General features: G+C 47.7%; 1 protein-coding gene across 1 annotated transcript; it reads left to right on the plus strand.

Annotated features, from left to right (window-relative positions):
* Positions 1–1,245: 1,245 nt before the first annotated feature.
* ehd4 (EH-domain containing 4) lies at positions 1,246–14,634 on the plus strand. The gene is made up of 8 exons (XM_078089178.1): positions 1,246–1,937; positions 4,228–4,404; positions 5,299–5,396; positions 10,131–10,297; positions 10,377–10,510; positions 10,767–10,878; positions 11,654–11,818; positions 12,803–14,634. Exons 1-8 carry the CDS (start codon positions 1,708–1,710, stop codon positions 13,358–13,360), a joined length of 1,641 nt encoding a protein of 546 aa, XP_077945304.1. The 5' UTR covers positions 1,246–1,707; the 3' UTR covers positions 13,361–14,634.
* The last annotated feature ends 1,074 nt before the right edge of the window (positions 14,635–15,708 follow it).

The following is a 15,708-nucleotide window of genomic DNA, read 5'->3' on the forward strand; positions in this document are numbered from 1 at the left end:
AGTCAAAATGTTGATATTTCTGCATATTGATTCATCAAGATATTTTGATCATTTCTAAACTTCCCTTTATATTATTTGTATTTTCTTGCAGAAATGAGTCGGGTGGGTGTACCTCCACTCTGTTGCTCCTTGATCAGTTGACCTTTGACCCTTGAGTAAGTCTTTTGCAGTAACGCCAGTAGAGTGAGTACAATGTATGACCAGGGGGCTTCCAGGAGGGGGCGCTAGAGATGATGATGATCTTTAACTTGTGTCACATGTCTCTGTAAAAGGTCCATCAGAAAGCTGCAGCTGATCCAGAACCTGCAGCTCGAGTCCTCATCGGACCGGGAAGTGGATCACATGACTGATCACATGACACATGACGCACTGGCTGAATGTTTAGGGCCAAAGATCTGATACCTGACGAACGCTCAGGTCGCCTTGGACGCGTCTACTTCCTGTCTCAGGGTCAGAACGCGTAACGCCAACGCGTTGGTGAATAGCTAGTGTGAAATTAAATCACTGACATCAATAGAATTATTAACAATCGCTGAGATAATTCACAAAATAAATAACGGGCGCCGCCCTAAAAAGGGACTGAACTCAACTATTAATCTCTACAGGTCTCATAATTGAGATTCACTCATTAAGAGCAAGGAAATGTTTGCAGCAAGCGTCACCGTCCACACGGAGAAATGATCCTTAGTACAACAACAACCTGCTGGTGTCATTAAGACACGTAATGACGTCATAACTTCACCTCGGTGGGGGGTCGTCGGGGTGCAGCGGTGCAGAGGCTGCTCCATGTCCCATGTTGAAGTGTCCCTGAGCAAGACCCCCGACCTCCGACCCCTAACGGCTCCCTGGGCCAAGATGTGAAAAGCTACGGGTTAGAAATGTGAAGTAAGACGCTTTGGATGAAATGATCTGTAATGTCTTCTAGTGACCCGCGTCCTGCTGGGATCTGCTCCTAAACTCTTTTAATATCTTCATGATTTTAGTTTGTTTGTTTTCCCTCTTGAGACTTTTATCATTAAGAATTGATTGTTTTCAATTGTTTTCGGGGATCAAGGAATTTTAAATCAATACGTTGTCATTATTGATTTGACCTGCTGTTTTTATCTGATGAGAAATCTATTTCGCTATATTCTGTAATCCACCCATTCCTGTTTCGTATGAATGAACTGAACATCCAGCAGGGGGCGCTACAGCACCGCGACACGTGACGACGATGACGACGATGATGACGATGATGATGATGATGATGATGATGATGATGACCTGAAGCCACAATACGCGTGTTTATTTAAGGAAGCAAACCTGTTTAAAGAGAAAGAGATTTCACGCGGTCATGAGTGACGTCATTGAGTGATTACATGATGGTCCTTAGGATCAATAATAACTTCATAAACAGACGCGTGCGCGCGTGCGTGCGTCAGGCCCCGCCCCCGGAGGGGAGAAGGGCGGTGCCCTCCCCCCAACCAGGTAGGAGCACCAGCGGTGGGCACGTCACCAGCAGCGCGCGCACAGAGGGGCAGCGCGCAGAGCAGCGGAGACTAACACGCGCACGCGCGCACGCGCGCACTCTTTCCACCGCCTCATCGGTCCCGAGCAGCAGCGACGGAGCCGAAAACAGCCGGAAGTTCCATCTGGACACATCGAAACAGGGAAGTTGGAGACGGGGGAGAGACGGAGAGAGGGAGGGACAGACCGGCACAGAGGACCATGTTCAGCTGGGTGAAGCAGGAGCAGGGAGGACGCAACAAGGACGGAGAGATGTACCAGACGGTGACGGAGGGCCTGCAGAGCCTCTACCTGAAGAAGCTGCTGCCGCTGGAGGAGACCTACCTGTTCCACGACTTCCACTCGCCCGCCCTGGAGGCCGCCGACTTCCAGAGCAAGCCCATGGTGCTGCTGGTGGGCCAGTACTCCACCGGGAAGACCACCTTCATCAGGTGAGGGACGGGGACACACGGGGTTCCTTTAGAGCCGATGTAGAGATGGACGTAGAATACGTGTGTCTCTAGAGTCCACAGAGCGGCTCAGACTGACACCGGTCTTAAAGGGACACTGGCGTTGTCTCCCTTTAGAGCGTCCACTGTCTCCTCTGGGGGTCCACGGTCTCGCATTGTCCCCCCTTAGAGCGTCCACTGTCTCCTCTGGGGGTCCACGGTCTCGCACTGTCCCCCATTAGAGCGTCCACTGTCTCCTCTGGGGGTCCACTGTCTCGCATTGTCCCCCCTTAGAGCGTCCACTGTCTCCTCTGGGGGTCCACTGTCTCGCATTGTACCCCCTTAGAGCGTCCACTGTCTCCTCTGGGGGTCCACTGTCTCGCATTGTCCCCCCCTTAGAGCGTCCACTGTCTCCTCTAGGGGTCCACTGTCTCGCATTGTCCCCCATTAGAGCGTCCACTGTCTCCTCTGGGGGTCCACAGTCTCCTCTCTTCTGGGGGTCTAATGTCTCGCATTGTCCCCCCTTAGAGCGTCCACTGTCTCCTCTGGGGGTCCACTGTCTCGCATTGTCCCCCCTTAGAGCGTCCACTGTCTCCTCTGGGGGTCCACTGTCTCGCATTGTCCCCCCTTAGAGCGTCCACTGTCTCCTCTGGGGGTCCACTGTCTCGCATTGTCCCCCCTTAGAGCGTCCACTGTCTCCTCTGGGGGTCTACTGTCTCGCATTGTCCCCCCTTAGAGCGTCCACTGTCTCCTCTGGGGGTCTACTGTCTCGCATTGTCCCCCCTTAGAGCGTCCACTGTCTCCTCTGGGGGTCCACGGTCTCACATTGTCCCCCCTCACACTGACACGTGGGCTGTGGTTTAAAAAAACAGCTTTATTGTGAAAGGTTGAGCAGCCGCTGAGGATCATGGGAACTGTAGTGCTGCTGAGGTGGGGGATTGTCCCTCGTCTTCCTGAACCTGCTGTTGGTGATGAAGACGGGACGGGACCACATGGACCAGGAGGACAGTTTCCTCATTGACAGTAAAAACTGTTACTGTGTCCATTTAGCTGCACGGTTCACTCGTGACTGTTAATCCGCCGCCTGGAGGCCGGTACGTGGTCACGGGTTACAGAGCTGATCAACGCATGCAGACCCCCGGTAACACACACACACACACACACACACACACACACACACACACACACAGAGACACACACACACACACAGAGACACACACACACGGGGGCGGTAATGTGTGTGTGGCGATGAAGCGTCCTAACGAGGTACGATGAAGTAGCGTCAGACCCCCCAGGGACCCGGGACCTGCCCGGCCCCTGTGGACGTCGGTCCAAACACGGTTCCGCTTCTTCAGAACAAAAATACACAAAGAACGAACGAATGAACCAAAGAAGTAAATCCGTGTTTCCTGTGGGACATTTAAATGAACACCGTGATGACGTCACAGCCGCCTGTAACGCTGATGACGCGTCAGAAAGCTTCTTCCAGCCACGTTCAACAGACTCCCATCGCCTGACAGGGAGCTCTGGTTATCAGAGTGTCCTTGAACGCAGCAGCAGCAGGACGACCACATGAGAGGCGTTTAAAGGTTCATTCAAATGCACCATGTGACTCTACGGAGTTACATCTCCCAGAGCACAGAGGGGTGTGTGTGTGTGTGTGTGTTCCCGAGGCCCCACCCTATCCCCAGAAATGCTATGAATCATGGGAACTAAAACAAATGCTATGAATCATGGGGAGAAGTTGGCAGTAAATTGCACAGTGACGTATTTGGGTGCTTTGGAAGCAGCGCGGCCTCTGATTGGTCCACAGTTAATCCGTCTAAGCGTTGCGCTTTCTGTCCGTGTGTGCGTCAGATTGAAGCTTTGTCAATAAAGTTGTCGGTCCGTGGTCTTTGCATACACACGAGGAGGAAAAGGGTTTGTTTCCCTTTTCCTCTTATCTACCCGTCAAAATAAAAGCAGCAGGTGCCCGACCTGCAACCACCGGGGTCACGTGACCTTCTGGGTTTAGTCGAGCTATCGCTAATGCTAACAAGATTCTTTCTTTCTGAGAATATAAATTGCAGGATACATAAAAGTTGGATTATTATATGCGTATGAATGTATAAATGTAATAAACGGTGTGTGTATTATAAAATATGAAATACTCCATGAGGGACTGAGCAGCTTTTGAGCAGAAATTTCAACAAATTTCTTGTGTCTTTTTAGAAGAACATCACTATTTATTATTATAAATAATAATCTTCTTTGACTCTGTGATACCTGGGAACTAACCCCCCCCCCCCCACAGGTACCTGTTGGAGCAGGACTTCCCGGGGATGCGGATCGGTCCGGAGCCGACCACCGACGGCTTCATCGCCGTGATGTACGGCGAGAACGAGGGCATCGTCCCCGGCAACGCCCTGGTGGTCGACCCCAAGAAGCCCTTCAGGAAGCTCAACGCGTTTGGAAACTCCTTCCTCAACAGGTAAGAACACGCAAGGACACGCAAGGACACGCAAGGACACCCAAGGACACCCAAGGACACCCAAGGACACATCTCTGATGGACAACATGTGGAGACTCGTACCTCATACTCATAAAGTACCTTTAATCAAACCCTATAAAGTATCACACGTGTTACAATAACACAGAATAGTGTGTGAACATTAGAGCATTTACACACATTACACACATTACACACACACACACACACACACACACACCCTGGCAGCTCCTCTCACTGCTTTCACCCACGACCAGTAAAGTGACCTCTCCTCCTGATTGATATGTAAACACACACACACACACGCTGTGAGTTGGGAGCGAGGGTTTAAATTTAGCTGGAACACTTCTAAAACTATTTCCTCTGTCCTGAAATATTTTTAAGAGTGGCAGCAGGACGTGGAGACAGCAACCCTCTGTGTGTGTGTGTGTGTGTGTGTGTGTGTGTGTGTGTGTGTGTGCACGTGTGTGTGTGTGCACGTGTGTGTGTGTGCACGTGTGTGTGTGTGTGTTCAAGGGTTTCCTTTAACCAGGAATCCCGCCCGTCCCGCTGTGAAGGAGGAACCACAGTGACTTATTGTTTCCAGGGGGACGTGTGTCACACGTGCTCCACGCTTTGTTTTTTCATGTCAGGACGACATTGGTCACACACACAGGAAACGCTCTATATACATGTTATATATATATATATATATATATATATATATATATATATATATATATGTAATATATATATATATATATATATATATATATATATATATATATCACATCCTTAAAGAAATATCCTAACAATTAGTTAAATACGACTTTTCTCTTAGCTTAGCTTAGCATAAAGACTGCTAGCCAGTGATGTGGTGTCTCTCTGTCTTTTCAGGTTCATCTGCTCTCAGATGCCGAATCAGGTTCTTCAGAGCATCAGCATCATCGACACTCCTGGTATCTTATCAGGAGAGAAGCAGCGAATCAGCAGAGGTAACACACACTGTGTGTGTGTGTGTGTGTGTGTGTGTGTGAGTGTGAGTGTGAGTGTGTGTGTGAGTGTGAGTGTGAGTGTGAGTGTGAGTGTGAGTGTGAGTGTGAGTGTGAGTGTGTGTGTGTGTGTGTGTGTGTGTGTGTGTGTGTGTGTGTGTGTGTGTGTCTTTCGTCTGCTCATATTGAATGAGGTCCGAGGGACGGACCCCCTCCTGGTGTCTCGTGGTCTAGTGTGGCGATCTCGGACCCCGTGACCTCCCTCCAGAGCAAACCGGTGTGGAGGGCTCTTGCGAATGTCTTCACCCTGTCACTTCCTGTTTTGTCTCTCGGTGGTTTTTCTCCCATGAATCACTTCAACCACACAAGCTGGTAAAAGAGGACCTGAAACCGCCGACGTTTCCAATCTGTTTTAATCCTCACGTCACATTTCTACAGTAGCACCATTAGTACTTAGTATTCATGTACCTTTACTCGTTCTAGTACTGATTGTACTGAAGACAGAAGCTTAAATATACTTTAAAGGCAGAAAGAGTATGATTTAAATACAGTGAATCATATATAATGTAAACATGTCCTTAGTTCACGTTCAGTTCTCAAGAAGAAGAGAATCGATCTAAAGAGAATAGTGATTTATTGATTGGTTCAAATATCCTGTTTTGGAGCAATACGTTAAACATGGAGACACAGAATATGTAAACTTCTTCTTTCTTCTCTCTGTCCATCGTCTGGTTTAGTTTCTCTCTGCTTTAAATGTTCAGTCTCTGTTGGATCTGAGCCTCGCTTACTGTAATCCACAAACCTGAGCTTCCAGCCAGTAGTCCCTCCCTTCTGCCCCAGAGACGGTGTCCTCCCCTGTCCCACCCGCTCCAGTCCTGGTTTCTGGTTTCCATGGCTCTGCTTCGGTCCTGGTCCAGCAGATGAACTCAGTGAGCTCAGTGGCTGTTTGTGACGCTTCTTATTTGTTGATGATCATTTGTGTTCACAGTAAACAAAGCAGATCCAGCAGGAGAATAAAAGGTGTTTAGAGTCCGTTAAGGAAGCAGGAGACAGTTGCTGTTCAAAGCACTATTTAACAACGTGTTCCTGCCGTGTCCGGTCTGCATCTTTTATGCTCGTGGTCATTTTAATCCTACTTTGTGGCGACGTCCCCTCGAGGTGTGTGTGACAATCAAGGACGTTTTTTTTGTCTTTTTGTGAATTTTCTGCATCATAAAGATTCAAAGCTGCTAAACAACGTGGAGCGTGATTGTAAAGCGTGCAAATAAAACCCAAATACATCCAACATGGGGCGTCAGTACCGACCGGCCTTCATCCACGCTTCCTGTCTGCAGCGCTCTGCACACACACCGCTGTTTACAGGACGCCAGTATCGTCCCAAAGAGGAAGTGGGATTGTTCCTACGAAGGTGTTTCCTTTCAAACAGGAAGTGGAACAAGTGGAGTAATCAGTCATCGCACAACCGCTGGTAAACCCTGCAAGTGTTTTCACTCACCCACTGCTTCACTCGCTGCTTCGCTCGCTGCTTCACTCACTGCTTCACTCGCTGCTTCACTCACTGCTTCACTCGCTCACTCACTGCTTCGCTCGCTCGCTGCTTCACTCGCTGCTTCACTCACTGCTTCACTCGCTGCTTCGCTCGCTGCTTCACTCACTGCTTCACTCGCTGCTTCACTCACTGCTTCACTCGCTCACTCACTGCTTCGCTCGCTCACTGCTTCACTCGCTGCTTCACTCACTGCTTCACTCGCTGCTTCACTCACTGCTTCACTCGCTCACTCACTGCTTCGCTCGCTCACTGCTTCACTCGCTGCTTCACTCACTGCTTCACTCACTGCTTCACTCGCTCACTCACTGCTTCGCTCACTGCTTCACTCGCTCGCTCACTGCTTCACTCACTGCTTCACTCGCTGCTTCGCTCACTGCTTCACTCGCTGCTTCACTCGCTGCTTCACTCGCTGCTTCGCTCACTGCTTCGCTCACTGCTTCACTCGCTCACTCACTGCTTCGCTCACTGCTTCACTCGCTCACTCACTGCTTCGCTCACTGCTTCACTCGCTCGCTCACTGCTTCACTCACTGCTTCACTCGCTGCTTCACTCACTGCTTCACTCACTGCTTCACTCACTGCTTCGCTCGCTGCTTCACTCGCTGCTTCACTCGCTGCTTCACTCGCTGCTTCACTCACTGCTTCACTCGCTCACTCACTGCTTCGCTCACTGCTTCACTCGCTCGCTCACTGCTTCACTCGCTGCTTCACTCGCTGCTTCACTCGCTGCTTCGCTCACTGCTTCGCTCACTGCTTCACTCGCTCACTCACTGCTTCGCTCACTGCTTCACTCGCTCACTCACTGCTTCGCTCACTGCTTCACTCACTGCTTCACTCGCTGCTTCGCTCACTGCTTCACTCGCTCACTCACTGCTTCACTCGCTGCTTCACTCGCTGCTTCACTCGCTGCTTCGCTCACTGCTTCGCTCACTGCTTCACTCACTGCTTCACTCGCTCACTCACTGCTTCGCTCACTGCTTCACTCGCTCACTCACTGCTCCGCTCACTGCTTCGCTCACTGCTTCACTCACTGCTTCACTCGCTCGCTCACTGCTTCACTCGCTGCTTCACTCGCTGCTTCACTCACTGCTTCACTCGCTGCTTCACTCACTGCTTCACTCGCTGCTTCACTCACTGCTTCACTCACTGCTTCGCTCACTGCTTCGCTCACTGCTTCACTCGCTCGCTCACTGCTTCACTCGCTGCTTCACTCGCTGCTTCACTCACTGCTTCGCTCACTGCTTCGCTCACTGCTTCACTCGCTCGCTCACTGCTTCACTCACTGCTTCACTCGCTGCTTCACTCGCTGCTTCACTCACTGCTTCACTCGCTCACTGCTTCACTCACTCATGCATGTAGCTAAGAGGAGGAACAGTTCCTGACACCTGAACACATCTTTTATTGATAAAACAGGAAACAAAGAACGTTTAATAGAGAAAACCTTTTAAAATGAAAAAGTCTGTGACTCCGGATCAGTTTTGATGATATTAACTTCTCAAGATGAATATAACAAAATCTATATGAAGCTTTTGATTATTAAATGAATAGTTTAAGTCTAAACCTCTTATTTTAACTTGCTAATGAGATGTTGTCTTTTAGGACGATGTCCGAACGTTTTTATCCAAAAGGAAAACTAAACTGAAACAATATTGTCCAGCCAAGAAAACACATTTTCATTTAATTAATTCATGTCAATTTTAGTCTTTTAACCAAGAGAATAGTTTGTTATTTATTCACCAGGAAGTGAGCTGCGTCCCGTCCTCATCTTACGACCTTGATGGTGTGTGTGTGTGTGTGTGTGTGTGTGTGTGTGTGTGTGTGTGCGTGTGCGTGCGTGCGTGTGTGTGTGTGTGTGTGTGTTGTGTCCACAAACAGGCTTGTTGTGTGGACAGCAGCTCATCACGGAATGTTCCACACACATTGATCACGTGATTCATTGATTCATCGATCGAAGCAGCTGAACACTTGAATACTATGAATCACAACTCTAGTTCACAAGATCTAGTGAAGCCGAGATGTGTGCCGTGTGTGTGTGTGCGTGCGTTCAGGTGTGTGTGTGTGTGTGCGTGCGTTCAGGTGTGTGTACTTTAAAGGTGACCTTTTAGCTGAATGCTGAAGTGGGTTAAAGGAGCGATCAGCTGATGTTTGTGTTCTTGGTGTCCTAACAGGAAGTGGAGCGTTGCTTCTGACACAGGACGGCTTTCTAGCTTCTAGAGCTCTTAAAGGGCCGGTACATCGAAATCCCCCCACGCAGAACCAGTGAAGTAGAACATACTAAAATACAACACAAGTAGAACCAGTGAAGTAGAACATACTAAAATGTTGTTCTCCTGAGTTTGTACCCTATGGTTGAATGCACTTACTGTACGTCGCTTTGGATAAAAGCGTCAGCTAAATGACATGTAATGTAATGTAATGTAAAATACAACACAAGTAGACCCAGTGAAGTAGAACACAGCAGATTACTGATCTCAGAAATCTGTTTCCAGTTAAAGTTTAAAAGCTGTTATTTCAGTTTAGTTTCAGAGGGTCACCCAGTTTTAGAGGAACCACACCCAAACTGCTGGCACATATCACATATCACACACACACACACATTTAAAGACGTAGTGCAGCAGCTGTGCCCTCATTGCTCTCCTTTGTCCTCTTCTCAGTTTTCATGTTTGTGTTTCCTTCATTGAATATTGGAAAGCTTCTTATTACATCATTAGGATGATGACGTCAGAGCTTCATGAGTTAAAGCTGCATTCTGTGCAGTGACCAGCAGGGGGCGACTCCTCTGCTCCCATAGACGTCTATGAGGAAATGACTCTACTTCTCTGTAGTGACCAGCAGGGGGCGACTCCTCTGCTCCCATAGACGTCTATGAGGAAATGACTCTACTTCTCTGTAGTGACCAGCAGGGGGCGACTCCTCTGCTCCCATAGACGTCTATGAGGAAATGACTCTACTTCTCTCTGGATTTATTCCCTCAGTAAACATTGTAAACATGAGTTTATGGTCTCAGTCTCTAGTTTCAAGTCTTCTTCAATACAACATTAAAATAGCAATTAAATATGAATGAAATTTAAAAGAAATTATTTTTCACAAAAGCTGAAATTCTTAACTGAATTCACCTTGACTCTAGTCCAAGCAGGTGTTATCGTTTGTGCAGACTTTATTTTGAAAGGATGAACTTCCTGTGTGCAGGTTATGACTTTGCGGAGGTGCTGCGTTGGTTCGGGGAGCGCGTGGATCGGATCATTCTGCTCTTCGACGCTCACAAACTGGACATTTCAGACGAGTTCTCCGAGGCCATCCGAGCCTTCAAAGGACAAGACGACAAGATCCGCGTGGTCCTCAACAAGGCCGACCAGGTGAGAGGGTGACGAGCAACGCGAGGCGATGAAGACGTGATTGTTGAGCAGATCTGATCCTGTCTTGCTCACCTCTCAGGTGGACACGCAGCAGCTGATGAGGGTGTACGGCGCCCTCATGTGGTCGCTGGGGAAAGTGATCAACACTCCAGAGGTGGTGAGAGTTTATCTGGGATCCTTCTGGGCCAAACCGCTGCAGAACTCTGAGAACAGGTCAGGTATTCATCCGTTCACCCATTGAATCATCCATCTGTTCGTTCATCCATCCATTCATTGATGGATTCATTTATCCGTTTATTCATTCATGGATTCGTTCCATTATTCATCCATCCATTCACTGAGACCAGCTCCTTCTCTTCTCACTGCTTTTGGGTCACTGATTTAGTCTTTAACGATTTAATTAATTGCGTGTTTTTATTTATTTATTGATGAGTAAGTTAATCAATTCACCCGTTCACTTCCTCCACAGGCGTCTGTTTGAGGCGGAGTCTCAGGACCTCTTCAAGGACATCCAGAGTCTACCGAGAAACGCAGCGCTCCGTAAACTCAACGACCTGATCAAGAGAGCGAGGCTGGCCAAGGTGAGATGGGAAGTGTCGTGTTTGAGTGAACGCCGAAGGCCTTCGGTCCGACCCTGCTGAGGAATTCTGGGAATATCCTGGTTGTGTTTCAGAGACGGGAAAAAAGGCAGGAAATGAAAGCGCTCTGTCAACGAATGAAGCCGATGTTTTGGTTTCATGGAGGAATGTTCAGTCTTCCGTATACTGATTTATTCATTCATTCAGTCACTGAGTACATAACTTATATTAATTCATTCATCAAGTCACCCATTCGTCCACGTATTGATTTATTCAGCCATCCATGAACATCTGTACATGACAGATGTTCATCCATTCAACCATTAACATGAAGGCAGAGGAAACGCTGAGAAGAAGGTCTCAGCAGTCTGGTTGGAGCTGACGTTGTTTCTGTTCAGGACCTCCTCCTCCACATGATGAGGGATGGCTGTTATTCCTCCTTCACCCTCCCCCCAGAAGATAACCCTTCACCCTCCTTCCCTCCCTCCTTCCTTCCTTCCACCTCCTGTTGACTGGAATGAAGGATTGAAGAGTTCTTGAACTCCTACATTCCTCCTCCTGGGTGAAGTTTACCCTCAGTCTTCTGCTCTTCTCCTCCTTTTCTTCTTCACTCCTTAATGTATCCTTAATATCTTATGTCTCCTTCTTTCTTCATTTTCACCTCCCCATCCTTCTCTTTTTCCTTCGTCCTCCCCCCTCTTTGCCTCCTTCATCTTCTCCTCCACCCCTTCTTTTACTTCCTCCTCCACCTCATCTTCTCCTCTTGTTGTGCCCCCAGGTGCACGCCTACATCATCAGCTACCTGAAGAAGGAGATGCCGTCTCTGTTTGGCCGTGAGAAGAAGAAGGAGGAGCTTATCTCTCGTCTTCCAGAGATCTACTGCATCCTTCAGAGGGAGCACCACATCAGCCCGGGAGACTTCCCCAACGTGGCCAAGATGCAGGTGAGGAAGCCCCGCCCCCTCCTCTGTGTTTACCTCTCACCCACGATGCGTTCAGGGACCGCCGGGAATCTGAGCACAAAGACGCCCTTTACGCTGTAATCAAGGGTCAGAGAAATAAGTTTTACCTAAATGTACTTTAGGCATGGAAGTAATAGTACTCTCTCCTAAATGTACTTTAGGTATGGACGTAATAGTACTCTCTCCTAAATGTACTTTAGGCATGGAAGTAATAGTACTCTCTCCTAAATGTACTTTAGGTATGGAAGTAATAGTACTCTCCCAATACAAGTACACAGATGAAATGTAGTGAAGTATAAGTATACGAGTACGAGGATGCGAAGCGACATCAATAAACACAATCGGCTACAATTTAAGTAGTTGGACAGGAGCAGACGTGTCCTTTCAAAATAAAGGTGATACACTTCTGTTTTGGATAATAATGGTGTGTTCGATTAGTACTTCAGGTTTGATGTACTGTGAATACTCATCTACTTGTACTTCAGTAGGCTGAGCGTTATTCTGAATGCAGAACTCTTACTGAGTTCAGAGTACTTTCTCCAGTACACAGAACAAAATGTGATGTGGGGGTGTTGCTCTGCAGCTGGTGTGTGTGTGTGTGTGTGTGTGTGTGTGTGTGTGTTCTCCAGCTACACTTTTATTTATCAGATTATTGACGAGAGAAATAGTTTCAGATTTCTGGGTTCCCTGGTGAGATGTGTTCTCCCCTGACACACACACACACACACACACACACTCTGACGTGTGTTGTGAGTTGTGTGGAGCCACCTGCAGAGTGTGTGTGTGTGTGTGTGAGACGGAGTGGGTTTCCTCCCTTGGGGGTCAGAGGTCAGACCAGAAAGCAGCAGGTTCGACCCCTCGGCTGCTCGTTCTCATCGTGTGAGTCTCAGATCCTTCACTGCAGTAAAAGTACTAATACCACATTCTGTGTGTGTGTGTGTGTGTGTGTGTGTGTGTCTCCTGCAGGACATGCTGCAGCACTACGACTTCAGCAAGTTCCCGTCCCTGAAGATGAAGCTGGTCGAGTCGGTGGACAAGATGTTGGCCACGAAGATCGCCGCCTTGATGTCCATGATCCGGGACGAGGAGTCCAAGGCGCCGCCGGCGATGGTGTCCGGCGGCGCCTTCGATGGCTCCCAGGACGGGCCCTTCGGCCGGGGCTACGGCGAGGGCATCAGCGCCGGGGCGGACGCCGAGGACTGGATCGTCAGCCGCGAGAAGCACCGCTACGACGAGATCTTCTACATGCTGACGCCCGTCAACGGCAAGATCACCGGCGTCAATGCCAAGAAGGAGATGATGAACTCGCGGCTGCCCAACACCGTGCTCGGGAAGATCTGGAAGCTGGCCGACTGCGACCACGACGGCATGCTGGACGACGAGGAGTTCGCGTTGGCTCAGCACCTCATCAAGGTCAAGCTGGAGGGCTACGAGCTGCCCGCGGAGCTGCCTGAGCACCTGGTGCCGCCGTCCCACCGCAAGGACCCCACCGTCGACGCCATGTACAACCATAGCGAGGACTAGGGGGCTTCCCGCTGCTGACCCTCAGACTACCGGAGAACCAATCCAGTTTAAGGATTTACTCGCCACCAACACGGATCAGGTTGACCTCTAATCAACTCCTATATGTATATATTTATATATATATATATATATATATATCTATATATGTATATATATATCTATATATGTATACATACATATATATATATATGTATGTATACATATATAGATTTATATATATATATAAATCTATATAGATTTATATATATGTAAATCTATATATATATATATATATATATATATATATGTAAATCTATATATATATATATATATATATATTTACGCAGCTTCATATTTCACAACTCCGGATTTCACATGGACCCCTTTATTTTGAAAGTTTTAAAGACGTTTCCGTTTCCTGTCTTAATGTTTCCGTCGTGTTCCACCTCCAAATGTCTCAGACGGAATATTTGGGGGGCAACAAACGATAAAGATCCCAGAGAAACGCAACAGGAACAAACTCTGACCTTCAGAATAAAAGCGGCAGAGGCTAATGTAGTGTTTTTTCAGAATAATACAATACTATAATAAGTTTTCTGTTTGGTTATTAATGTGTAGTTTATATGTGAGGAAGACACATTGATCAGAAGATGTTTTTGTTTGGAGTTAAATGTTCTTTTGTGTGTTTTTTAAAGTGTCGGGACAAACTATTTCTGTCCCGACACGTCAGCACTACGTTATATTACCTTTTTATTTTTACTGAATCATGATTACAATTATTTGCTGGTTTTATTCTGAAGGCCTGAAGCTGTACTCCTTTAAACCATCTTTTCTGTACCATGTGACCCGTCGCAGGATCCTCGTCTTCATCGCTGTAAAATACGTTGTTAAAAGTTAACGAACTGATCTTGACTTCCAAAGACGACGAAGGATCAGATTTCATCCCTTTGTTTTTTTGTCACTCAAAGTGTTTCAATGAAAAGTAATGAAATGCAAACAGGAAATAGGGCCCGCCCCAAATGAGTCCAAACTACATTACCCATAAGGCCACTCAAGCTGAAGACCATTTCTAAACACATTTCAGTTGTAAAAATAATAAATCAAACTATCACTGTGACATTTAATCTTTTTTATTTGTAAATATGAAATCTAGATTTTTAATAGATGTATAAATGTCATCTTTCAATAATTTACGCTCCAATACTAATGATTTCTTTACAAGAAAGGATCAAACTAAGAACATATTTTAGTGTTTCAAAAAAAAACAAAGAAAATGAAAAGGTAATTCGACCAAACCAGCTGTGATTTAAACTTCTTGAATTAGTTAATAATGATAATAGAAATAATTTGATTTCTTTTGATGGGTTTTCAAAATAAAAGATGAAAAGACATCCCTAGTCGTCTTCACGTCCACATGGTTGGGAACAAGAAACGGTCCCTGAACGTCTGGTGGGTTTAGGGACGGTGCAGGACGCCGGGGTAGTGAGGGGGTCAGAGGTCAAAAGTAACTGTCGGCGTTCGCCGTCCACCGGGGACGACTTAATGATGTCCTCCACCATCTTGACATTTGTGAAAGGGAAAGCAGCAGCCTATCAGGGACGAGCAGGGAGTCAAGCCGACCCAACATGATGTTCATTTAGTGAATTATGGTCCATTTAGAGTCAAACAGACCATGAAGCAGGGGACGCTTTAGGGCGGGGCTACACGCTAATTGGCAGGTCGACACCAGAGACGTACACGGGGTCTTGACGTCTCTTATAGGGCCTTTAATAAAAACTAGAAGAAGTAAAATAGCGTTTTCCTGCCGTCATCAGATCCAGATGCGGCCTCAGCTTTCTGGTGGGTTAGGTTTGGTTCTGGTTGGATGGGGTTGGTTCCGGTTGGATGGGGTTTGGTTCTGGTTGGATGGGGTTGGTTCTGGTTGGATGGGGTTGGTTCCGGTTGAATGGGGTGGGTTCCGGTTGGATGGGGTTTGGTTCTGGTTGGATGGGGTGGGTTCTAGTTGGATGGGGTGGGTTCTGGTTGGATGGGGTTGGTTCTGGTTGGATGGGGTTTGGTTCTGGTTGGATGGGGTGGGTTCTAGTTGGATGGGGTGGGTTCTGGTTGGATGGGGTTGGTTCTGGTTGGATGGGGTTTGGTTCTGGTTGGATGGGGTTGGTTCCGGTTGGATGGGGGTTGGTTCTGGGTGGATGGGGGTTGGTTCTGGTTGGATGGGGGTTGGTTCTGGTTGGATGGGGTGGGTTCTGGTTGGATGGGGTTTGGTTCTGGTTGGATGGGGTTTGGTTCTGGTTGGATGGGGTTGGTTCTGGTTGGATGGGGTTGGTTCTGGTTGGATGGGGTTGGTTCCGGTTGGATGGGGGTTGGTTCTG

The sequence above is a fragment of the Gasterosteus aculeatus genome, chromosome 15 (genome assembly GCF_964276395.1).
Source record: "Gasterosteus aculeatus chromosome 15, fGasAcu3.hap1.1, whole genome shotgun sequence".
NCBI lineage: Eukaryota > Metazoa > Chordata > Actinopteri > Perciformes > Gasterosteidae > Gasterosteus > Gasterosteus aculeatus.